This window comes from Salvelinus sp. IW2-2015, linkage group LG13, assembly GCF_002910315.2.
Source record: "Salvelinus sp. IW2-2015 linkage group LG13, ASM291031v2, whole genome shotgun sequence".
In the NCBI taxonomy this organism is placed as follows: domain Eukaryota; kingdom Metazoa; phylum Chordata; class Actinopteri; order Salmoniformes; family Salmonidae; genus Salvelinus; species Salvelinus sp. IW2-2015.
Window position 1 is genome coordinate 5,001,001 of NC_036853.1, and position 25,944 is coordinate 5,026,944.

A 25,944-nucleotide genomic window follows, 5' to 3' on the forward strand; every position below is an offset into this window, starting at 1 on the left:
ATTATGCCCTGTAGCCTCTGGGTATCATACAGACGTTAGATAATGTTAACATGTTTTATACGAAATAGATACATTTTAACTTATAAGAATACGTCCATTTAACATATTGTGCTAAAAATATATTTAAAAAATCACATTATAATGATAATTATTGTCCATCTGTTTCCTGAATATCTGTAAAAATCGTTGTCCTCTGTTTTAGAATGCATATGAATGTTGTTTCAGCCTCGGAGTTTTCCTTAACTTGTTTTCTGCCCATCACAAACAACCGCAAATTCAGAGACCTCCGAAATGTCATTTTGAAGCGGGGAAATCGTCCGAATTCAATGTTTTACTCTTCATGTTCCGGGGGTACCCCTTCCGTTCGATGCATGTCCTCCAGGGTTGTATGGTTTTCGATGTCGGGTGTACCATTTTATCATAAAAAATACATACAGTTTGACATATAGATACTTCGTAAAAATTCTGTGATCCAACCAGTTGCATCTCGAATTCCATTCTAATGAAGGCTGTTCCATATCATTTATCCACGGGATGCAGTTGGTTCCTGATTTATCCCACAGCATTAATGAATAAGATGTGTAGAAAATGAATCTGTTTAAGTCATAAGTAAAGGCCTTTCATAAAGAGGCTGTCATGATTGACTGTGGCCCATATTTGACACATATTGCTTGCTACATTAGAKCCTAAAACCTAAATTATGTTTTGAAATGCTGTTAATGATTCGTAAGTGTCCGTAAGACAAAGACTAGAGAGAGAGAGAGAGAGAGAGCCTTGAGCGCCAACCGCATGGGCTTTTGTTTTTGAACACACACCCCGCCCCCGTTTTCTTTGTTTTGAAACACACATACACTCCAGCACACGCACGCACACACACGCTCGCACATGGCTTTTTCCGAAAGTTTTTTTCTCAGGGACAGACTGAGCTAAGAGTGAACAAACTAGCGAGTTCAGGACATGGTGAGATTCTGCTTTTAAAACCATCTTTTATTTCATTCAAAATATTTAGTACATACATTTTATAACCGTTCATAATTATGGTCTTTTACGATGCCTTACTTACAGATCCAGAGGTCTGGTGGAGCCAACCCCCATTATCCGTGTCCAAGTCACCATCTAAATGCTGGGATCTCTTGCTAGGTTCATCAAAACTCCGTAAGTTTTCACTCCAGGGGTAGATCATACGTCGGGCCTTTTGGTCGAGACTATGTCTCAAGGACAGTCTAGGCCAGCGCTTTAACTGTTAGCGATTTTGGAAGAGACTGTCCAGCTTATTCATAAGGGTTATGAAAATCGGATAATCCAACCATTTAAAACTAAACACAGGAATAAAAAAGTTTACATCTTTGCATGCTCTGGAAGATACAGGAGAATTGACAGACTTTGTAGCATTAGCACCATCATAAACTTCACAGGCTAAAATTGTCACTTTGTTGTCAGGGCTATAGTCCATTGAAGCGATTCTTAGAGCCTTCAGATCCCTGCCCCCGAATACCGGTTCTTCCAACGCATAACCGGGCACATTTGTACCACTCAGAGCCTGTTCCATTTTACAGAGCGCCAGCCTGATCTTTAGCCATTCTCTCATCCCCAGAGCAGGAGAAAAAATCCCAGGTTTTGCCGGATAAAGGGGTTTGGGTCCAATGTCTGTGAATATCTTTACCGTAGAATCCTCCGGGTGGAATATGTAAGAAATATGGCCATCACTCGTACCCAAAAATCCTTTAAAACATTCTGGAGCTTCACACAGAACTTCTTCAAGGCTTTGGTCACTGGGTTCATGACAAGCCGAGCATAACATCCCGAAAATTGGCATAGGGGGCATTTTTGTTTAATATTCAGGGGGTTATCATGTACAGTCTTAAACCGGGATTGTTCAGGGGCTTTATAAGGCTTCTGCAAAGACCAATACCCCCTGACATTCGTGTTTCCTAGACAACAACCCCGGAGGGCTATAAGCTATAAAATAGGCCTTACTCTTTGAAATGTTCAGCACACACACCCCCCACCCAACCTGGTCCCCAACAGGACACTAGACATCAATCATTTTTTTGACAGCTGGACTTAGGGTCATCAATCATTAACGGCCTGTCAAATGGACCCTTACTCACCCCATAGCCCCCACCTAACCAGGCTTGCCTGACCAGAAGACATGCACACGTCATCACTACATAGGGTTCACATAGAGTTCACATAGGGTCATCAATCAAAATTTTGACACGTCACATCTACTTTAATCTCTCTCACCTGGTCAGTCTATGTCATGGAAAGAGCAGGTGTTCACCTAATACCTTTTTTGCACTATTGGTTAGAGCCTGTAAGTAAGCATTTCACTGTAAGGTCTACACCTGTTGTATTCAGCGCACGTGACAAATTATCTGATTTGATCTTAATATTTTGTGCACTCAGCGTACAGTCGCCCACCCATCCACCCCAACCAACCATCCTACTTTCATTTTTAACTTAACTAGTTAAATATAACTAAATGTAATCGAAAATGTTCTACATAGTCCCCAAAAGTAATTATTTATCATGAGAGGGCCATAAACAATAATTAGTAATGCTGCATACTCAAAGAAAGGTTACAATCTCAACTTTCTGGTAAAAAAAATAGTTTTACATTGCTGAGCTGTAGTCACTTTTGAGGACACAAGGACAAGTACACAATACAAAAATGATGAAGATATGAAAATATTTCATATGATTTATTTCATATTCAACAAAACTGTATGAATAAGGCTGGAATTGACGTATATGCTTTCTAAATATAACATAATAAAATTATAAAACAACCTATAAGAATTCACCTTCCTTATATCTGTAAAATACATATTTGTATGTTTAGTGTTAGAAAAAAATGTGCATATTTTCTAAAGGTCTCCCTTGATCAAAACGGCTGACCCCATCGCTGTGTCTCACAGAGCTCTAGCTTGGCTTCCTGAACTCATTAGGAATTTGCCTTTCATCTCATATTAGTCCGTCTATAACAAATAGAAAGTGTTTTTTGATTAAAATCGACTAATTATTTTAGATTTATGGCTATAATTTGATCTCTGAACGTGTTACCATGATGAAACCACTTTCTCCTGCTGCACTACAATTGGAAGCATGTGCTTTCTCAGTGGCTGTGACGTAGGTTTCAGCCAGGAGTTGATGGACAGTCAGAAAAGTGAATGAAATGGTAGTAGGGACATCCCATCTTCAAGTGGTTTCAGATTTCACATTCTAAATCACATAAGCTCAGAAAAGATATTACTGTGTCTGTGGGAACCAGGGTTATAGCTCAATGCAAGCCATTTCGATCTACGGTGTCCACTGATCGATTTGAGGGAAAATGACGACCGGAACTAGTACCAGAACCACGCAGGTCCCCTAAACAGGGGACTTTACATCTAAGAGGTTTTTAAAGCTGCAATATGTAACTTTTCGGGGCGATCCGACCAAATCCACATAGATGTTATAGATCTGTCATTCTCATTAAAAGCAAGTCTAAGTGGTAGATACAGTATGTTATATGTGCATATTTCTATGCTTCCCGTTCTTAAGTCACATTTTTGCGTCTTTTACTTTCGGCATTGTACACCAGCTTCAAACAGCTGAAAATACAATATTTTCAGTTATTGAAAATATATTTCACAGCAGTTTAGATGGTACAATGTTTCTCTTGCTTGTTTTGTCACATCATCTGAAATTAGGCAAACTATTCGAATTTTTGTGATTTTTGCATACTGTACAGTGGAGGTGTCAAAATACCCATAAAACCTAGCGGTCAAACAGGGAAATTGTTCTAATAATTTTTCCAGCACTAATTTTTCCCATAGGGGATTTAAGAAACAATTAAAATAAGGGCTGTGTTTCATGTAGGCTTACCCTGGAATTATGTTTTGATAACCATGTAAATCTCTCTCGGACAAGGTGACATATCAATATATTCGTCTCAAGGAGGACTCCTACCAACAGAGCCTTCGCCCTCTGAGGAAGAGACTGAGCGCCCTGCAGAACAGCAGCACTGTCACCATCAGACACACCACCAAGGCCCACAACTGTGAGAGAGATAGATACAGTGCCTGTTTAGTTTGCATTTGCACATGACTGTTTCTTCTCTTTTACAATAATATATACTATTGCACTAGCACTTTGATAATTACTGGACTTGCCAATGTCTTGTGTTATGCTTTTCTGTCTGAATGTCTCATGATTGTCTTACTGTTTGTATGTCTCTCCCGCTCCCTCCCCAGCTACCGGTCCTGAGCCTGAGAGCCTGTCCTATTGTGGGAGGCTGGTGAGGTTGTTTGGTGTGGGGCAGGAGGTGCACTTTGTTTGTAAGGCTGGTTGTGAGCTGCTGGAGCCCCAGACCAGAGTGTTACTGGCGTCTCTGAAGTGGAGCAGCCAGCAGCCCACATGCAGGGGTGAGTCAGAGCCCTGAGCCTTTGCCGACCTCTGTCTGTGACTACTCTCCCTCCGTGCCTGGAAGGATAACATGGTGTTATTCTACTGTTATATTACCTTATTCAATATTCATGAGTGAGGAATCCCTTTTACTACTGTATGTAGACTGTATCTTATTGCTTTTACTTGCTCTGCTGTGTGGTGTAACCTTTTAGGTCTCTTTCTGTTCCCCAGTCTTAAACCCCCTGCCGCCCTACCCACGCCCTCCTACCTCTCTTCGTCCTCCCGCGTCACTTCATCCTCCTCCACAGCTCCTCCCACTGCACGTATGACACAGGCTTCAGCATAAGCTGCCGCGACAGCAACATCTGCACAGGTCAGTACGGACAAATCTTACCTGAAAGAAGAAAGAAGAGTCAACCAGCAAAATGGTCAAACACCACAGGCTCCTCTACTTCAAATGTGTTTCACTTTTAAGAACCAATCGGTTCTTAGATCCACACAATCTTAGAACTGTGTGTACGTCATGGGATCTTTATATAGGAGTGAGGTCAGTGCACTGTTGGGACACACCACCAAGGCCACCAGGGGTCTTTTCACAGTCCCGAAATCCAGAACAAATTCAAGAAAGCGTACAGTATTATATAGAGCCCTTATCGCATGGAACTTCCTTACATCTCATATTACTCAAATAAACAGCAAACCTGTTTTCAAAAAAGAGATAAAGCAACACCTCACGACACAACGCCTCTCCTCTATTTGACCTAGATAGTTTGTGTGTGTGCATTGATATGTAGGCTACGTGTACCTTTAAACATTTTTTATGTAGTTCTGTCCTTGAGCTGTTCTTGTCTAATGATATAATGTATTATATTTCATGTTTTGTGTGGACCCCGGGAAGAGTAGCTGCTGCTTTTGCAACAGCAAATGGAGATCCTAATAAAATACCAAATATTGGAAGAGGCCTTACAAAATACTGTATGTAAACTAAAGTACTATCTATATCAGTGACATATTGACAAACTGTGTTTCAGACATTGGCGAGTGTCAGTTGTTCCCACTGGCCCAGCCTGGGCGCCTGTGTACGCACACCTGTATCAACACCCCTGGTAGCTACCACTGTGTGAGTAGTGCTAATCTAGGATCAGTTTTGCTTTTTAGATCATAATGAATAATGTTATATGGACAGATCTTAGATCAGACCATTCTATTGGCAAACATGCAATCATTGGAAAGTAAAATTGATGACCAACGAGCAAGATTAAACTACCAAAGGACATAAAAAACTGTAATATCTTATGTTTCACCGAGTCGTGGCTGAACGATGACATGAACATCATACAGCTGGCGGGTTTTACACTGTATCGGCAGGATAGAACGGCAACCTCTGGTAAGAAAAGCGGTGGCGGTCTATGTATATTTGTAAACAACAGCTGCTGCACGATATCTAAGGAAGTCTCAAGGTTTTGCTCACCTGAGGTAGAGTATCTCATGATAAGCTCTAGACTACACTATTTACCTAGAGAGTTTTCATCTGTATTTTTCGTAGCTGTCTACATATGACCACAGACTGATGCTGACACTAAGACCGCACTCAATGAGCTGTGTACCGCCATAAGCAAACAAGAAAACACTCACCCAGAGGCGGCGCTCCTAGTGGCCAGGGACTTTAATGCAGGGAAACTTATATTTGTTTTAACAAATTTCCACCAGCATGTTAAATGTGCAACTAAAGGGAAAAAAAACTCTAGACCACCTTTACTCCACACACAAAGCTCTCTCTCTCCCTAAATTGGGCAAATCTGACCATAATTCTATCCTCCTGATTCCTGCTTACATGCAAAAATGAAGGCAGGAAGAACCAGTGACTTGATCAATAAAAAAGTGGTCAGATGAAGCAGATGCTAAGCTACAGGACTGTTTTGCTAGCACAGACTGGCTTCATCAATAAGTGCATTGAGGACGTCGTCTCCATAGTGACTGTACGTACATATGTAACGGGGTTGGTTATGTTTCCACTTGCCTCTAAAGAAATGTGTATTTAATGTTCAAGCATTCTTATTGGTTAGTTCAACTCTGATGACAATAAGGTGTGTTGTGATTGGCCCCGCTTGCAGATAGGGGGAGATCGCGAACGTCAGGTCTTCCCAGTAGGAAAATGTGATGCAAGGGGTAGGTCACGTTCTGAATACTGTTTTCTATTTTCTATTTTACAATGTGTACAAGTTTGCTGTACGTTACTGATTTATACATGTGTGGGTATATGGTACCTGTTAGGGATTGAGGGGCTTTCTGGGATGTGCTTTGGCATATGATTGCTGTAAATAAGTGTGTTAGCTAGCATACACCGATGTCATGGTCACATAAGCCACTGCTAACACAGTTGTCTTCATGCTACAGATTTTGCCATCGACAGCATCAATACTGTTAAGCCCTGCACAACTAACGTGCTGTTTCCCATTTAACAATAGGTATTTACACATGTTATATTTTGTATTGTATTTTTGTATTTTGTTCGCCCAGTAGGAAAATGTGATGCAAGGGATTTTGCCATCGACAGCCATCAATACTGTTAAGCCCTGCACAACTAACGTGCTGTTTCCCATTTAACAACAGAAATAAATGATGCTCAACTGGGACCACTGGCCGAAGTGATTTATTTTGAGAAAATACAACGCATGGAGAGTACATTATACATCTGTTACACATACCCCAATCAGGCGCCATGGATTACAGGCAACATACACACTGAGCTAAAGGGACTGTAACCCGGAAGCTTATAAGTAATCCTGCTATGCCCTCTGACGAACCATCAAACAGGCAAAGCATCAATACAGGACTTACAGTGGGGAGAACAACTATTTGATACACTGCCGATTTTGCAGGTTTTCCTACTTACAAAGCATGTAGAGGTCTGTAATTTTTATCATATGTACACTTCAACTGTGACAGACGGAATCAAAAATCTAGAAAATCACATTGTATGATTTTTAAGTAATTAATTTGCATTTTATTGCATGACATAAGTATTTGATCACCTACCAACCAGTAAGAATTCCGGCTCTCACAGACCTGTTAGTTTTTCTTTAAGAAGCCCTCCTGTTCTCCACTCATTACCTGTATTAACTGCACCTGTTTGAACTTGTTACCTGTATAAAAGACACCTGTCCACACACTCAATCAAACAGACTCCAACCTCTCCGACAATGGCCAAGACCAGAGAGCTGTGTAAGGACATCAGGGCTAAAATTGTAGACCTGCACAAGGCTGGGATGGGCTACAGGACAATAGGCAAGCAGCTTGGTGAGAAGGCAACAACTGTTGGTGCAATTAATTAAGAAATGGAAGAAGTTCAAGATGACGGTCAATCACCCTCGGTCTGGGGCTCCATGCAAGATCTCACTCGTGGGGCATCAATGATCATGAGAAAGGTGAGGGATCAGCCCAGAACTACACAGCAGACCTGGTCAATGACCTGAAAGAGAGCTGGACCATAGTCTCAAAGAAAAAAACCATTAGTAACACACTACGCCGTCATGGATTAAAATCCTGCAGCGCACGCAAGGTCCCCTGCTCAAGCAAGCGCATGTCCAGGCCCGTCTGAAGTTTGCCAATGACCATCTGGATGATCCAGAGGAGGAATGGGAGAAGGTCATGTGGTCTGATGAGACAAAAATAGAGATTTTTGGTCATAACTCCACTCGCCGTGTTTGGAGGAAGAAGAACGATGAGTACAACCCCAAGAAACCCATCCCAACCGTGAAGCATGGAGGTGGAAACATCATTCTTTGGGGATGCTTTCTGCAAAGGGGACAGGCGACTGGCCGTGGCTGGGTCTTCCAGCATGACAATGACCCGAAACACACAGCCAGGGCAACTAAGGAGTGGCTCCGTAAGAAGCATCTCTAGGTCCTGGAGTGGCCTAGACAGTCTCCAGACCTGAACCCAATAGAACATCTTTGGAGGTAGCTGAAACTCCGTATTGCCCAGCGACAGCCCCGAAACCTGAAGGATCTGGAGAAGGTCTGATGGAGGAGTGGGCCAAAATCCCTGCTGCAGTGTGTGCAAACCTGGTCAAGAACTACAGGAAACGTATGATCTCTGTAATTGCAAACAAAGGTTTCTGTATCAAATATTAAGTTCTGCTTTTCTGATGTATCAAATACTTATGTCAATGCAATAAAATGCAAATTAATTACTTAAAATCATACAATGTGATTTTCTGGATTTTGTTTTAGATTCCGTCTCTCACAGTTGAAGTGTACCTATGATAAAAATTACAGACCTCTACATGCTTTGTAAGTAGGAAAACCTGAAAAATCGGCAGTGTTTCAAATACTTGTTCTCCCCACTGTAGATCGAATCGTACTACTCCTGCTCCGACGCTCTACGGATGTGGCAGGGCTTGCAAACTATTACAGACTACAAAGGGAAGCACAGCCGAGAGCTGCCCAGTGACACGAGCCTACCAGACGAGCTAAATTACATCTGTGCTGGCTTTGAGGCAAGTAACACTGAAACATGCATGAGAGCATCAGCTGTTCCGGATGACTGTGTGATCACGCTCTCCGCAGCCGATGTAAGACCTTTAAACAGGTCAACATTCACAAGGCCGCAGGGCCAGACGGATGACCAGGACGTGTACGCCGAGCATGCGCTGACCAAGTGTCTTCACTGACATTTTCAACCTCTCCCTGTACGAGTCTGTAATACCAACTATGTTCCAAGCAGACCACCATAGTCCCTGTGCCCAAGAACACTAAGGTAACCTGCCTAAATGTCTACCGACCCGTAGCACTCACGTCTGTAGCCATGAAGTCCTTTGAAATGCTGGTCATGGCTCACATCAACACCATTATCCCAGAAACCCTAGACCCACTCCAATTTACATAACGCCATAACAGATCCACAGACGATGCAATCTCTATTGCACTCCACACTGCCCTTTCCCACCTGGATAAAAGGAACACCTATGTGAGAATGCTATTCATTGACTTCAGCTCAGCGTTCAACACCATTGTGCCCTCAAAGCTCATCACTAAGGCAAGGACCCTGGGACTAAACACCTCCCTCTGAAACTGGATCCTGGACTTGACGGGCCACACTCAGGTGGTAAGGGTAGGTAACAACACATCCGCTACGCTGATCCTCAAAACCGGGGCCCTTCAGGGGTGCGTGCTCAGTCCCCTCCTGTACCCCCTGTTCACTCATGACTGCACGACCAGGCACGACTCCAACACCATCATTAAGTTTGCCGAAGACACAATAGTGGTATGGCTGATCACCGACAACGTCGAGACAGCCTACAGGGAGGAGGTCAGAGACCTGGCCGTGTGGTGCCAGGACAACAACCTCTCCCTCAACGTGATCAAGACTAAGGAGATGATTGTTGACTACAGGAAAAGGAGGACCGAGCACACCCCCATTCTCATCGACCGGGCTGTAGTGGAGCAGGATGAGAGCTTCAAGTTCCTTGGTGTCCACATCACCAACAAACTAACATGGACCAACACACCATGACAGTCGTGAAGAGGGCACGACATAACCTATTCCCCCCCAGGAAACTAAAAAGATTTGGCATGGGTCCTCAGATCCTCAAAAGGTTCTACAGCTGCAACATCGAGAGCATCCTGACTGGTTGCATCACTGCCTGGTACGGCAATTGCTTGGCCTCCGACCGCAAGGCACTACAGAGGATAGTGCGTACGGCCCAGTACATCCCTCGGGCCAACCTTCCTGCCATCCAGGACCTCTATACCAGTCGATGTCACAGGAATGCCCTAAAAATTGTCAAAGACTCCAGCCACCCTAGTCATAGACTGTTCCCTCTGCAACCACATGGCAAGCAGTACCGTAGCACCAAGTCTAGGTCCAAGAGGCTTCTAAACAGCTTCTACCCTCAAGCCATAAGACTCCTCAACATCTAATCAAATGGCTACCCAGAATGTTTGAAATGGTACAGGACTATAAACAGTTTGGGAACCACTGCACTATGAGATTAAAAGCTACACTGATTCAATGCAGAAAGAGATTCTCTACACTCTCAATCATTTTGAAACAAACTAACAATTTAGCTGTTTCTGTGGAGAGAGAGAAAAATATATATTTTTGAAATGTCATTGTCATCACTGTGCAGCTCCACCCATAATTTGGCTCACAACCTCATTCACCTAAATTAGCCCTTGCTCTGAACAATAATTGTTTTATTGAGCATATAAATAACTACTGAAATTAAGACAGATACACAATACCACAATAGAAAACATTTACAGGGGTTTAAGGATGTGAGTTTGGATATTGTTTTTTGTTAAGTTATATTTCCTGGGTGAAACAAGAAGAACCCTCCTCACCCTATCCCTGCCTCCTTGTACTCTGTCCCAGGCGGTGAAAGAGGAACCCGTGAGTGGTGTTGGACAAGGCCTGCTCCCAGGCTCCCAACTTTGTCTCCTTCCACTTCCTGCCTGTGGTCTCCAACATGTCCGCCCCAACATGTCCGCCCCACGGGTGCCTGCAGGCGACACGCTGTGCTTCGGCCTGCTTCGGAGTCACGGCCGCTACGCTCGGGCAGGCAGACGGGCACTCTGCTCCGGTGAGCCCCATGCAGTGCCCTCTACTCTGGAGGCAGAGGTGGAGATGAGCGATTCTAGAGTGAAGAAGAGCGAGAAGGGAGAATGAGGGGGACAGTGGTAGAGAAGAGGAGAGAGCACTGTCTGGTGTGGTGGAGAGAGATTTGAACTACTGCGAGAGCATTGTGGGTAATGGCGAGGGGGAGGCCTCTGTGTAGATGGCTATGCTGTGTTCTACAGGAAGTCCTGAACTAGCCATACTGTTGTTTTTTCTCACTGGTCTGTCAATACAGGGATCATATTGTAAATCTTTTTTATTTTTTATTAGGCTTTAGGCTGCTCTCATTATCACCTTGGAGAATTTGAGGTATTTTTATGAATGAACCTCAGAGGTTGTGCATTTAATACAATGTTGTTTCTTTGGGCTATGGAATTAGTAGCTTTAGTATTACAGGCAGAGCACCTCAGGTGTAATGCATACTATAAATGAGAGGTCATTAGTATTGAGAATTACCATACTTAAGTGGTATTTGTCTATATTTGTTTTGTATGTGTTTTCTTTTTTTTAAGGCATGTGTGATTTGAGGTCCTCTTCAAACTATATGTTCTGTACCTTGTTTTCGCAATTTCTAAATGTTTATCATTTTGCTTAATTGGATATTCTCTGAAGTTGTAGGAATACGTTCATATAATAAAAATCTATCCATTTAACTAATAGTACCTGTAAAGCTTCACTGTGCATGTAATAACACTAATATCGTTGGCCAGGGCGACTTGGCTGAGGCACTCGTCCCACTCACCAGGCTATTGGAGCTGTGTCTTGGCCAGCTGATTGCGGAGTGTTCAATTAAATCGTTCCACCATTCCATCACATTGCAAATGATAGGAGCTGGTCCTGGTCTTCTTAACACCCAGCAACGGTCTCCAGACACTATCTAAAGAACATTCAAATGACAATATTATCAAAACGTAAATCGTTTTCTAAATGTTGTCTACTATCCAGTGCACCTGGTCCTTACAGGGAGAGTACACTATCTATCCATCTGCCCATGTATGCACTGGAAGGCAGACAAACAGGATCTATCAATCCAGCCATCCGTCTGACAATGACCGGATGTGCACACACACACCAGAATGTCACAGGTCAATTCTTCAGATGGTCATGAGGCTTATCTGCCTGGTGAATAGAAAGTGTTCGTTTTTCTACAAATAAGGGTCTTATGCAAGGTTTGCCAAATTCAGTCCTCGGGACCCCAAGGCGTGCACGTTTTGGTTTTTGCCCTAGCACGACACAGCTGATTCAAATAATCAACTAATCATCAAGCTTTGATGATTTGAATCAGCTGTGTAGCGTTAGGGCAAAAACCAAAACGTGCACGCCTTGGGGTCCCAAGGACCGTGTTTGGGAAACGCTGAACTAGCGGTTAGTGTTGGGCCAGTAAGGTTGCTGGTTCAAATCCCAGAGCAGACTAGGTGGGAAAAAATGTAAAATGTGCCCTTGAGCAAAGCACTTTACCCTAATTGCCCCTGTAAGTCAGTCTGGATAAGAGCTTCTGCTAAATGAATAAATAAAACAAATATAAGACTTACTGGGGCCGGTCGAGCACATGAAAGGTTAAACCCCATGCAAACAGCAAGGCAGTGTGTTCCCTACAAACAGATAGGTAATTCACTACTCGTGGCCCGAGAGGACCCCTGGCATGAGTACTCATACTGAATGTAAGTTAAACTACCATGGATGGTAGTGCCTAGCACAACCTGGCATCGTCGCCAACCAGGCTACCCTAAAAAGGCGTGGCAACGAAGTGAATTTAGAGGTATGGCAACGTGACTATGTACAGCCAGGCACACAGAGTAGGATGTCATGCATCCACTCTCTTGTGGAGCTGGAGAAAAAAGTTGACTGAAGTTGTGACCACTGGGTATGCTTCAGAATGTACTAAAATCAACAAGAATCTACAAATTTATGTCCATGTGTCAATACTGACTACTTTTATTCCTAGACTAGACAAACTGTGTGCAGAGGGCTGGAATGAATACCTTCCTGGCTTGGACCCTAAACTGAGGTGGTAGGTGAGTTAGTGTTGATGAACAAAAAGCTGTCCCAAGTGGGTTTTGAGGCTCTGCCTGGCACTACAACCTCCATCCTCCCAGTGTCCCAACACCTCTCTCAATAGACATTATGCTGGTACTGGTCATTCTATTCACAGTGGACAACAGTATAAAAACCTGCAGTCTTTATTATTAACAAATTGTCCAATTTCATCTGTACAGAACAAAAATCTAAACCAGGGAAATACATTATTCTGTTACATCTCAAGTACATGGCATAATCAGAGATGAAAGCAAATGGACCTCCGTAAATTTAAACACATTACAAAACATTTTTCATCATAATCTTAAATCAGATGTTATAGACATTGTTAAAGTTATCATTTCATTTTGACTTGATGAAAGCTTTTGACAGACAGAAATAACAGTAAGCAACAGTAGAACGACTCAACAGTATTTAATGCAGTCTGGATAGCACAAGAGAGGAGTGCTGGTTAAAAAAAAAGCCATGAGATCTCTTCTTGGCGTCTGTTAGAAGGTTACCCCTCTCCCAAGTTGGGGTATGACCGCTTTGAGGGGTGCACATACACACCTTTGCTCAGTTTGAAGGGGTGTTAGGAGTGGGCCAGGGGCCTGTGGTATATGTATATATACACACACACACACTATGTACATACATGAAGGATCCCTATCTTACACACACACTTTATGTACATACATGGAGGAACACTATCTGGGATTGTCAGAGTAGGCACGCATTGACAAATCTACCTTTTGGATCATTACAGCAGAGTCCATTTCACAAGTCAAATTATCAACTGTTTTTACAAGCAAGGAAGGAAGGAAGGAAGGACTCACACCAATTCAAGAACAAGGCAATGACATAGTAGCAATAGGAGAAACTACTAAAATCCCATTTACATGGCATGACAGTTTGTTTTGCGAAAACGATTGTTGAATCGTCATGAAAATGCCTTTGAACTCTTCTCGTTGAGAGGGCTTTCCTCTGACTGGATTGGTTAAAGTTTAGGTCCCATCTGAATCAGTACTTTTGAGTAATAACTGAAACACAAATGGCAACAGACAGAATTCATTCCCGCACTGAGGAAAGAAACTCCTGGAGTGATAACACCAAGCCCCTCCCCCCCACCACCACCCTCAGCTCCCAGGCTTCACTCGAAGGCGAAAGCCTTTGGCTATACAGGCAAGAGAATACCACAGTATGTGTCGTAATACCTATAAAACCTAGTGGTCAAACAGGGAAACGGTTCCAATCGTTTCCCCACCATCCACTTTTTCTATTCTATTGCATGATGTCTACTTTTATGCTAATTTGCATTTTTGAATCAGAGTAAATAGAGCCGAATATATTTATAAAAGTTACCTTGTCGGATTGAGATGTATATGGTTATCCAAACGTCACGCCAGGGTAAGCCTACATGAAACACAGCCCTTAAGTTTTTCTAAAATCCCCTGTGAAAAACTAATTGGAACCATTTCTCTGTTTGACCACTAGGTTTTACAAGTATTTTGACACCACTGTGGGGCTCTGGAGAAAAGGCAACAAGATAACATTCAAATCAAAAAAGGACTCAAACTTTGACCATTAGTAAACAAATAAATAAGGCTAGGACCAAACAATATACAGTACCAGTCAAAAGTTTGGACAAACCTACTCATTCAAGAATTTCTCTACTATTTTCTACATTGTAGAATAATAGTGAAGACATCAACTATGAAATAACACATATGGAATCATGTAGTAACCAAAAAAAGTGTTAAATAAATCAATATATTTGAGATTCTTCAAAGTAGCCACCATTTGCCTTTATGACTGCCTTGCACACTTGGCATTCTCTCAGCTTCATGAGGTAGTCACCTGGAATGCATTTCAATTAACAGGTGTGCTTTGCGGTCAAATTCCTGCAAAGAAACTACTACTAAAGGACACCAATAAGAAGAGGCTTCCTTGGGCCAAGAAACACGAGTAATGGACATTAGACCAGTGGAAATTTGTCCTTTGGTCTGTACAAATGTGAGATTTTTGGTTCCAACCGCCGTGTCTTTGTGAGACACAGAGTAGGGGAACGGGTGTGCGGTTCCCAACGTGAAGCATGGAGGAAGTGTGATGGTGCTTTCTGGTGACACCGTCAGTGATTTATTTAGAATTCAAGGCACACTTAACCAGCATGGTTACCACAGCATTATGCAACGAAACGCCATCCATTCTGGTTTGCGCTTAGTGGGACTATCATTTGTTTTTCAACAGGACAATTACCAAACACCACCAGGATGTGTAAGGGCTATTTGACCAAGGAAAGTGATGGAGTGCTGCATCAGATGACCTGGCCTCCACAATCACCCGACCTCAACCCAATTGAGATCGTTTGGGATGAGTTGGACCAGAGTGAAGGAAAAGCACTCAACAAGTGCTCAGCATATGTGGGAACTCCTTCAAGACTGTTGGAAAAGCATTCCAGGTGAAGCTGGTTGAGAAAATGCCAAGAGTGCGCAAAGCTGTCGTCAAAGCAAAGGGTAGCTATTTGAAGAATCTCAAATATATAATTTGATATGTTTAACACTTTTTTAGGGTTACTACATGATTCCATATGTGATATTTCATAGTTGATGTCTTCACTATTATTCTACAACGTAGAAAATAGTAAAAATAAAGAAAAATCCTTGAATGAGTAGGCTTCCAAACATTTGACTGGTACTGTGCGTATATAACTAAAATAACATACAAATGTGCAATGGTTCCAGTATAATTTCAAACAAAAACTTCTCTATAACCACTTGTCTTTTTTTTTTTTTTGCATTGTTCTTGACCCCTTCTACCACCATTCTAACGCCGCTACAGATACCCTTGGCTTAAACTTGCTACATGGGAAGCTTTGGAAATGTTAGTGTTCAAAATTAGACTTATCTTTCTGCACCGTCTGTCACCAGTGTTGTGTCCAATCAGACCACCTAGACCCAGCTCTCCCAACTTTGAAATGCCCATTGTTAACTCTGAGTACCTTGAGAGAAATGTGTGTGACTACTCGCCTGGATGTCCAGCCATCTAGTCAATGCTAACCGTTTCTCTACCATACCACCCATTCGGTTAGCATTGGCACTGGAGCCATCTATGATACACTGCCAGTTCTGTCAGTATAATCACAAATTGAGGAATCAATCATATTTATCATCAGTTATTATAAGTGTACGACTGATCTAATATGCTGTAGGCTGTTGACTCCTCTCCTATGTGGCTCAGTCGGTGGAGGACAGTTCACACCTGGCAGTCTCATGGCAAATCAGTGAATGTAATAAACATGGGTAACCTGAAGTCAGTCAACCCCCCCACCGCCCTCTCAGGAGAATAACAATATACTAGAAAAACAGTTAACACTCCCATTTCACATACACTTTCATTCTCACAAACACTCACACTAAAAGCAATTTATCACTACTGAAATCATTGAAAGCCTCTCAGGAAGAACATAAGTACGGAGACGTTCTTTCTGTCTCTCTCACATAACTCTTACTGTTTATTGTGAATCCACCTCCCCTTCTACCCCACTGACCCCCCCCACAAAAAACATCTGTAAAGAAATATTACCTCTAAATGAGATAAAGCAAAAAAAGAAAACCACTGCAAGAGAAACCAAAAGCAGAATCCAGAAATTTAGCTTATGCCCCATCGGGCTGGCCTAACTGGGCCGCTCGATGGTACAGGTCTGTTAGCGTTAGCTGGTTAGCAGTGGAGTGATGGTGGACAAACAGGTGGCGGCAGCGTCCTTCTAGAAGTCTCCTGTATAACTTCAGAACATCAGTCAGACACTGGAGTGGAGATGGTGGAGGGGTTATGAGTCGGTCTCACAGTCAGGGCATGTCCACTCTCACACCAGTGAAACCAACTATTATAGGGTAGACTGGGTAATCTAGGCCAGGCCCGCACCCTATGTGGCCCTCAGACAGCATAGCAATGATGACAGAAGCTCGAATGGCTGGCTCCCCCTAGAAGCCAGTCTCGGGGAGGGATGTGGAGGCGGCTGGGGGGGTAGAAGAGGAGGATAAAAAGGAGGAGATGGTTTGTACATGGAGCCAGGCTAAGGTCAGGGCAGCTGGGGCTATGTTGAGTGAGGGCCCTGTCCTGGTTCTGTGGCCCCTCTCTCTACCTGTCCTTCTGCTCCTGCATTAATCGCTTGGTGATGCGGCCACACAGCAGTCCAAACAGGAAGAGAATGCACACACTCAGGCCAATCATAGCCAGGATGTAGGTCTTGGAGGGTGAGGTCATCACCTGCATGGCCAGGTCTGAGAAGCCTTCGGCCGGGGCCACCTTGGAGGGACATAGGGGGTGGGGAGCAGGTGTGGGTGTCAAAGTATGAAAAGGTAGAGATTGTTCAATGTGATATTGTGTGAGTTGAATCCTAGGCAATAAGAGGGTAGCATCCACTGATAGCTCAATTCCTGACAAAAAACATACACGCATTAAAAAGTGTGATGGTAATGTTTGGTAGGTTCGCACTTGTTTTGAAGGGACTCAGGTGTGAGTGTTTAGGCAAGCTAGTGACGTCTTGTGGGTGTGTGTGTGTGTGTGTGTGTGCGCGCGTCTTGTTCACCTTGGCTGCGTAGCTCCACATGTCGATGCGGTCCTGCAGTCTCTTCTTACACTCTGGCTGCAGACGCACCCTCTTGTCCTGCAGAGCCTCCATCAGACAGGACATCTCTGACGAGAAACACAAGCAAAAAGAAAAGGCCATTCAGCACAGAGAAAAAGGCCTTTCAGGAACAGGGATGTATGTACAAAGGACAGAGGTGTTTGTACAAATGTGCAGGTGGTGTGTGTGTACTACTCACGGCGTCCTCGTCCTGGTGGAATGGCAGCACACTGGTGCTTGATGTCCAAAGCGCAGGCCGTGTGGAGGACAGGGTCCACAAAGATGTCTGCCTTACTCTCCTTCAGAATGTTGAGAGCCTCCTGCAGGGGGGGGGGGGGGGGGGGGGGGATAAAAGGATGTTTCTCAGACTCTTGGCTCTTAAGAAGGCTGAACATTGTCAGTTTCTGTTTACCAAGAGGAGAGGGAAGAGAACAGAACCACCCACCTTCTTGCAGCCCTCCACTTTGATCTTGAGGAGGTTGACTTTAAGACACTCCTCTACTTGACCGGTCTGCTCCTGGGCCGCAGCCTCCTCTGGACACAGCCGAGAGATCTGACACGCAGAAGGGTAATGTATAACCACCATTTCTTAACTGTGTTACAAAGCGTGTGTGTTTGTAATAGTTCTGGGGTGTATTGCGACGATTCTGTAGCGAAATATTTCAACTGTTTACTCCACACGGAAAACGATTTGCAACAAAACAGAGTTTCTATTTGGCAAATTCAGGAAGGTCCCTCCCTATTTCGTTCCGTTTGGTTCTTAAAAACTGTATATGGTTTCCATTGCAAGACAATGAATACACCCCTGTTTAGACCCAATCACCTCATCGGTGCAGTGAATCTGCAGCTGCGGGTCCAGTCTGTAGTCCAGAGCTGACTCCTGTAGGATCACTCTGATCTGGTCCTCACAGTCTGGAGACAGACGCTGTGGACACACACGTAAGAGAATGGTCTAAGTACACCCACACAGACAAACACACAGACAGTACGTGTAACCTACCTACCAATCCCTCAAACATGGTCGACTATACTGAACAAACATATAAACATGTAAAAGGTGGGTCCCATGAGCTGAAATAAAAGACCCCAGAAATGTTCAATACCCACCAAAAGCATATTGCTCTCAAAAGTTGTGCACAAATTGGTTTACATCCCTGTTAGTGAGCAGTTCCCCTTTGCCAAGATAATCTATCCACCTGACAGGTGTGGCATATCAAGAAGCTGATTAAACAGCTACACCCTGTGCTGGGGACAATAAAAGGCCACTAAAATGTGATGTTTCGTCACAACACAATGACACGGATGTCTCAAGTTGAGGGAGCGTGCAATTGGCATGCTGACTGCAGGAATGTCCACCAGAGCTGTTGACAGACAATTGAATGTTAATTCCTCTACCATAAGCTGCCTCCAATGTCGTTTTAGAGAATTAGGCAGTACAACCGGCCTCACAGCCACAGACCACGTGTAACCACGCCAGCCCAGGACCTCCACATCTGGCTTCTTCACCTGCAGGATCATCTGAGACCAGTCAGCCGTACAGCAGATGAAACTGAGGAGTATTTCTGTCTGTAATAAAGCCCTTTTGTGGGGAAAAAACTCATTCTGATTGGCTGGGCTTGGCTCCCCAGTGGGTGGGCCTTGCTCCCAAGTGGGTGGGCCTATGCCCTCCCAGGCCCACCGATGGCTGCACCACTGCCCAGTCGGGTAAATTACATATATTAGGCCTAATGAATTAATTTCAATTGACTGATTTCCTTATATGAACTGTAACTCAGTAAAAATAGTTGAAATTGTTGAGTTAATATTTCTGGTCCGTATAAGGAGACACAGTAAACATGTGTAGTCTGACCTGGTCTGCATATTTGAGTTTGAGGCAGGAGACAACCTGTCCCTCCAGCTCACTGTCTCCTGTAGCCTTGTTCAGGATGTTCTGGCAGAATTTAGGGATGTCAGCCTTACACGACTTCCTCAGCACCGGGTTCAACCTGTAGTCTGGACAGAACACAAAAGAAGACAGGGTGAACCATAGGGGTTAGATTGGGGAGACAGGGTGAGAACCATAGGGGTAGGGTAATACTACAGAGGTGTTGTGTACTGTATGTTTGGTGGAAGCCATAATCTCTGCTCATATTGTGAGCTATAGTGTGTGTGTATATTCAGTATCCACCTGTATTCTGTGTGATCTGTCTCTTGGTGATCATCTGTTTACACTTGGGGTCCATCAGCTCGCTGTTCTTGTTCTGCTTCAGGCACTGCAGCATGTTCTTGGCATCAGCCTCAGTACAGAACCGCTGGCAGAGACACAGACAACACTAGGACACTCAGAAACACAGATGAAGGCAGCGTAGCTGGTGAAACGTTGCTCTCTATTATCGATTAAATGTATTGCATCTATGCAGATGAAATACACACACTGGGAGAGAAGACACAGGGGAGAGACCAACAGACAACAAGCCAGTCATCATGTCTGTATGGGACAGTCTTAGTAGCAGCCAGGGATCTCTCCTTCAGAAAAGTACTCTGAAATGTAACTTCATACGGACACAACGTAATCAGGAATCATGGTTTGACTGAGGCACCTTTGAGCATAGCTACATTGTTGAAAAGTTCCTTACATTCCTTGCTTTGGGTTTGGACCAGGGTCCTTGTGTTATGCATTCGGTGCTAAAATGACTCTGAAAAGTACATACCCGAATCATCTGCTTGCAGACCCTCATGAGTTGGAAGTCCAGCTCTGGGTCCATCATCTCTACCTCCTGCAGCTTGAACACCCTGTGGTGACAGCGCTGGGTCAGCTGCCTCTTGTTCTCCTTCAGACATTCTATCACCTATTACAAACGTCAAAGTCATCAATAGTTGCCATCAGCGTAATCAATAGTTATGAAAAATACTGTTTACACTAAATGCTTTTTCAAGGCACACAAACAGTTGTCAGTGGGCCTTACCTGGGCATTCCCGAAGGCCACGTTCTGGCACAGCCTCCCAATGTCCTGCTTACAGGAGTCGTAGAGCTCAGGCTCCAGACGGACATCCTCAGACATCTCCAGCTCCTCCACCCTCAGCTGCTTACGACACTTGACAGACACGCGCTGCTCCTTGACGTCCTGAAGAGTGTCGTTCCTCACCGTGGTGCTTAGACAGAGCACTACATCCACCCTAGAGAGACAGCAAGAGAGACAACATTTGGGTCCGTTTAAAGTTTGACTGTAATTGGGTCAACTATGCCCAGGTTCTCTCTCAGACGAGACTCACTTCTTCTTGATGTTGGGGCAGAGTTTGAGCACATCCTCTTTGCAGGCCATCTTAAACTTGTAGGAGAAACGGAAGTCCTTAATCTGGACCTGAAAGGGAGGCGCAGAGAAAATGGGAGTGAAGCAGCTGTCAAAGTCATGGGTTCAAATCTCACATACTATCAAACTGGATGAACTCACTGCACTGTAAGTTGCTTTGGATGAAAGCGTTGGTTTAGATGCATATTGTATGTTTCTCACTTCCATCTATCCAATCATTTCAGATCGACACCAGTGTTGGGAGTTTATTTGGAATTGGGCGACAGACAGACTCACCAGTTGGAAATGTGTGACTCCCACAGCACACTTGTCGTTCATCTCCTTCTGGTGTTTGTTTTGCACCAGACACTCCATCAGATCCCCCGTGTCGATCTGGTTATCTGCCACCTCCTGGGAGAGAGAAGGGGAGAAATGGTCAGGATAACCTGATCAGTTAATGGATAATTTTACATTCTTGACAGGAGAGAAATCCCAGTCATTGTTAGTGGAGTTAAAATGGGGGTTGGTGGTATGAGAAACCCTGAGAGGGCGCTCGGGGCTGTGGTAGAGGTAGGACTCACGTGACAGTGCGACTGGATGACTGGCTCACAGGCTCTCATCAGCAGAGTCTCAATCTGAATGTCCTGGTGGGAAAAGAGAAGAACGCCCTTTTACCATGTGACCAACCATAGTTTACCACAGCCAGTTCTTCTTACAGAGCAGTCAGTCAGCTAGTCAGTCAGTCAACCAGTTAGTCAGCGTGTCCCTGGTACTCCTGTCTCTCTCACCTCAGACGCCAGTTCAGTCAGGTTCCCCACCACATCCCTGCACTCTGACACCAGCTCCTCTAGGTGATCCTGTAGACACTCCAGTTCCTGGAACACCAAAAAAAGTCCATGTCAAACTTTTTACACCCTGGTTGTGCAATTACTGTCCCCCTGATCTAACCCCAATATGTACAGCCATATTCTATAGTAAAGGACTGTCTGCATCCAGCATTTTAAAGCAAAACCATCACGTCAGCAGTTACAGGCTACAATTCAATGAATGGATGAGATGGCTTATTATGCAAGTCATCTGAATTTGCTGTGACAGACAGCAAGCGGTCTCCTCCAGTACCTGTCCAGACTCAGTCTTCTCACTGCACCACTTCCCCAGGTCAGTCATACAGCGTCTCTGCAGCTCAGGGTCCAGCTTCACATCCAGCGCCCTCTGGTGGAGGATACGCTGCACCTCCACTTTACAGTCCCGGGACAGCTAAAGAATATCAAGAGAATAGCACTCAACATTATAAAAAAACACAGGATCTGGATCAATTCCATTTCAATCCAGTCAATTGGACTTTCAGGAACTTCCTAAATTTACTGATTTGAAATGGAATTGAGGCCAACCCTGTTTAGGATGCAGGACAAGAGAACTAGACAGTAGGGGAGATAGGAGCCCCCAAGACAGACAAGTGTCAACACTTATGGAAGGTCCCATCAGAATTATATGTTTGCTTGTAGTGTACCTTCAGTATATTGAATGGGCAATCACAATAAATAATCCCACTGTTAACGTCACCAATCAACCATTACAGTCAAATATTAAAAAGGCCCAATGCAGATATTATTTCAATATCAAATCATTTCTGGCAAAGARGATTTACTCAGAGAATTTAGCATGATTAGAGAGATTAGAATGTGATTACAGCCATGGTCAAAAAGTGGACACTGCTCCGTGAGCAGAACGGCGCCAAAGTCGAGCGTCATCTGACAAGCTAACTAGTGCCTACAGGTTCATGTGTGATAACATGGGCTTTTTATAAATGAAAACCACAGAATAAAAGAAAAACACTTGCACACAAAATTAATTTACAAAGCGAACAAACAGAATCAGTATCTACCCTCCCCCATTTTTTGTTTATTTCTGAGTTTCCCCTTTATAATCACCATAGAAACAGGCCCTCTCAAAGTTGATTGACCAGGGTTTGAGGAATAGAAAGCCATTGATCTCGAGATGAAAATGACAAAGGGTATCAAGTTGATTTTGATTGGTCCAAAGCGTGGAAACATCTCCAAATGTTACCACCTCGCAACGTCTAAATATGGAAGCGATACAACCAAGACCAGTGCGGTCTAAACTAGCAACGTTCACAACAAACAATCTTATTTAATCAACACTGTACAAGCATATTAATGTTATAATATTGTAGAGAACAATCTAACGATTCACTGTATGTGATTCATACTGACATAGGCAAAAACATAACTAGGTTTAGACACTAATTTAGTAGCACCCTCTTGAATTGGCCCGTATTTCACGTCATTCTCGAGCAAGAATTTTGCTAGGACTGTCTGGGAGTGGTTATTGGTAGACAGGTTTGGAACTCTGTTATTGATCTATTAACCAATTTACCGCCTGGTGTTATCACCAGGCAAGCCGAAACTCACGCCAATCAGGCTGATGAGGTCTTGCGTAGATTGCATTTTCAACCAGCAACTACCAGGAAATACCACGGATTCCATTTCTTAACACTTTTACAGTGTTAGTTACTGCAGGAAAACAGAACTTTGACTGCACTGGGCCTTTAAGGTAGTCATTCTCAAGACCATTTCCGGGAGTATAGTGATCGTTACATCACATAATCCCACTGCTGATACCAATGACACATTCAACATGTAGAGGTGCATGCACTCATACTTTAAGTCGTTGGCTAAATCATTTCATTATCAAAAACGTAATCGAATTGACATTCTCCAACAAGCAAAATCTATAATATGCCTTCATTTTGACCAGAATCAACTTCAGGAATCAGAACCCAATCAAATCGTGATAATCATCCCAAACAAAACACTGAACTTACAACGAAAACACGTCTTCCTGTTTCTTCCACTGCATTTCCCTTTTAAAAAGGACAACACCTTCAGAATGTACTGAGGACAGATGCATTTCTAAAAAGGTCCTAGATCACTTCAGACAATATTTAGGTTTTCTGTGAAAATTTGACATTTAGCTACATCTATATTGATGTTCCTCTACATTAGCCACTGATAGCTACGTTTTGTGCAGCGCACTGCGGTGAAATCAGTCCTACCCGCCGTCCCTGCTCCTCTGTGCGGTAGGCGTGGCGGTACAGACAGGAGAAGATGGCACCAGGTGGCATCATCTCACTTGTCTCGTTCCAGCCGTGGGTGTGGCACAGGCGGGAGGCATCGCCCTGGCACTTCTTATAGAGGATGGGGTCCAGTCTGGCAGACAGTAAGAGGAGTGTGTGTGAGGATTAAGCAAATACATTTATAACATCCTTTTACATCAGCAATTGCCACAAAGTGATTTTACAGTAACCTGGCCTAGACCCAAAAAAGCAAGCAAAAGCACAGTGTAGGAAACCATACCAGGGCACACTGACCAGGCATACTAAAAACCCTTAATATGGAGTCTGATCAGGCCCCTAATAGGCTTTGAATGTGTGAAGCATGTGAGAGAAATTACAAGATTGTTTAATACTGTTTATGCGTCGAAAAGCTATTATGAGTATTCTCTCATCTGTGTCTGTGGGGCTGAGTTGGGCCTCTGGAGCTTGAGCTGACAATTGAGTTGCAGCCTGACATTCCATAGACAACATGTGGTGGGTGTAACCGAGATAGCCTGGAGGAGTAGAAGAAAACCCCTCAGTTTCTAATCATCCTGGAATCTGGGAAACTAAACCGGGGTTGGGTTAAAACAGCACCAGGTGCAGATAACCATGGCTGATCTGCATGGGAGGTGTGGAACCAGCCATGACTAAGCATTCTTAGTGTCAGCTATATGAGAAACAGGATTCCTCCGTAAAGGTTAAGCTCTCGGCAACACACTTTAAAGTGTGCGGTCGACCAGCCTCATTATTGCAATAATTAATCAATATTGAATAAAGATGATTGTTTGAAGAAATGACAGTCTCTTACTTGATTAGAATATTCCACGACAAGCATCACCATAAACTAGTAGCATTGCTACTTACTTCCAGTCCCGTGCTATGAAGTACTGCAGCTCTAGAAGCCTGTGTTCACAGTCCTCCACCATCTTCTCGGTGTACAGGTGCTCCATCAGACAAGACAGGATCCTACACAAAAGCATGTTAGAGCTTAACAATTCCACAGACAAATGTTCTGCTAGCTTTGTGTCAATCAAGCAGGAGAGAGTAACAATTTTGTGACTCACATGGGGTCTCCGTTGCGGATGTGTTTACAGGCGGTCTGGATGACAGACTCACAAGCCTCGTTCAGGGCCCGGTCGATACGGTAGTCTGCCCCAGGATCAGCCTCCTGGATCAGGGTCTGGAGCTAAGAGAAAGAGAGACCCAAACCTTCAACAACCACTGTCTGGTAATGGGAGGGTTACACAGCTAGATGACTAGGCAAACTGCACGTGTAGTAAAACTTGACAGTGGTTCTCTTTTCTGTTTGACCTCGGTGGTGGAATGTCCTAAATTAAACTAATTTTAAGATGAATTCCTGGTGATTATACAGGCTTTTTTTTTTTTTACTACAAAAAATTAAAATAAATTAACTTCTTATGGCTGCAATCCCGTTAACGGGATGATATGACAACAGCCAGTGAAAGTGCAGGGCGCCAAATTCAAACAACAGAAATCTCATAATTAAAATTCCTCAAACATACATGTATCTTTACCCATTTTAAAGGTAATCTTGTTGTTAATCCCACCAAAGTGTCCCATTTCAAATAGGCTTTTCAGCGAAAGCACCACAAACGATTATGTTAAGTCACCACCAACTCACAGAAAAATTCAGCCATTTTTCCAGCCAAAGAGAGGAGTCACAAAAAGCACAAATAGAGATAAGACTAATCACTAACCTTTGAAGATCTTCATCAGATGACACGCATAGGACTTCATGTTACACAATACATACACTGCTCAAAAAACTAAAGGGAACACTTAACACAATGTAACTCCAAGTCAATCACACTTCTGTGAAATCAAACTGTCCACTTAGGAAGCAACACTGATTGACAATAAATTTCACATGCTGTTGTGCA

At 43.6% G+C, this 25,944-nt stretch overlaps 1 protein-coding gene and 1 long non-coding RNA gene across 4 annotated transcripts in view; one reads left to right on the forward strand and one right to left on the reverse strand.

Moving 5' to 3' along the window:
• The first annotated feature begins 552 nt into the window (after positions 1-552).
• On the forward strand, positions 553-7,028 carry LOC111971897 (uncharacterized). 2 transcript variants are annotated; one of them, XR_011480721.1, is made up of 5 exons: positions 553-1,155; positions 3,916-4,045; positions 4,239-4,409; positions 4,624-4,765; positions 5,424-7,028. It is a non-coding gene; the product is annotated as an uncharacterized lncRNA (long non-coding RNA). The 2 variants fall into 2 exon arrangements; XR_011480720.1 differs by having other exon boundaries at positions 4,624-7,028.
• A 6,149-nt stretch (positions 7,029-13,177) lies between these two features.
• Positions 13,178-25,944, reverse strand: part of LOC111972009 (Golgi apparatus protein 1) — a 42,292-nt gene continuing 29,525 nt past the window's right edge. The window contains exons 9-26 of one of the 2 annotated variants that reach the window (XM_023998833.2): positions 25,108-25,229; positions 24,908-25,009; positions 24,002-24,155; positions 23,771-23,809; positions 22,045-22,182; positions 21,714-21,800; positions 21,507-21,569; positions 21,223-21,336; positions 20,909-20,997; positions 20,602-20,812; positions 20,347-20,484; positions 19,824-19,947; positions 19,506-19,648; positions 18,480-18,581; positions 18,102-18,209; positions 17,856-17,976; positions 17,618-17,724; positions 13,178-17,334 (exon numbers count right to left, since the gene is read on the reverse strand). In XM_023998833.2, the coding sequence (XP_023854601.1) occupies positions 17,167-17,334; positions 17,618-17,724; positions 17,856-17,976; positions 18,102-18,209; positions 18,480-18,581; positions 19,506-19,648; positions 19,824-19,947; positions 20,347-20,484; positions 20,602-20,812; positions 20,909-20,997; positions 21,223-21,336; positions 21,507-21,569; positions 21,714-21,800; positions 22,045-22,182; positions 23,771-23,809; positions 24,002-24,155; positions 24,908-25,009; positions 25,108-25,229 (2,130 nt within the window). In that variant the 3' untranslated portion in view covers positions 13,178-17,166. The remainder of the gene's footprint in view (positions 17,335-17,617; positions 17,725-17,855; positions 17,977-18,101; positions 18,210-18,479; positions 18,582-19,505; positions 19,649-19,823; positions 19,948-20,346; positions 20,485-20,601; positions 20,813-20,908; positions 20,998-21,222; positions 21,337-21,506; positions 21,570-21,713; positions 21,801-22,044; positions 22,183-23,770; positions 23,810-24,001; positions 24,156-24,907; positions 25,010-25,107; positions 25,230-25,944) is intronic. The other variant, XM_023998834.2, reaches the window with a different exon arrangement.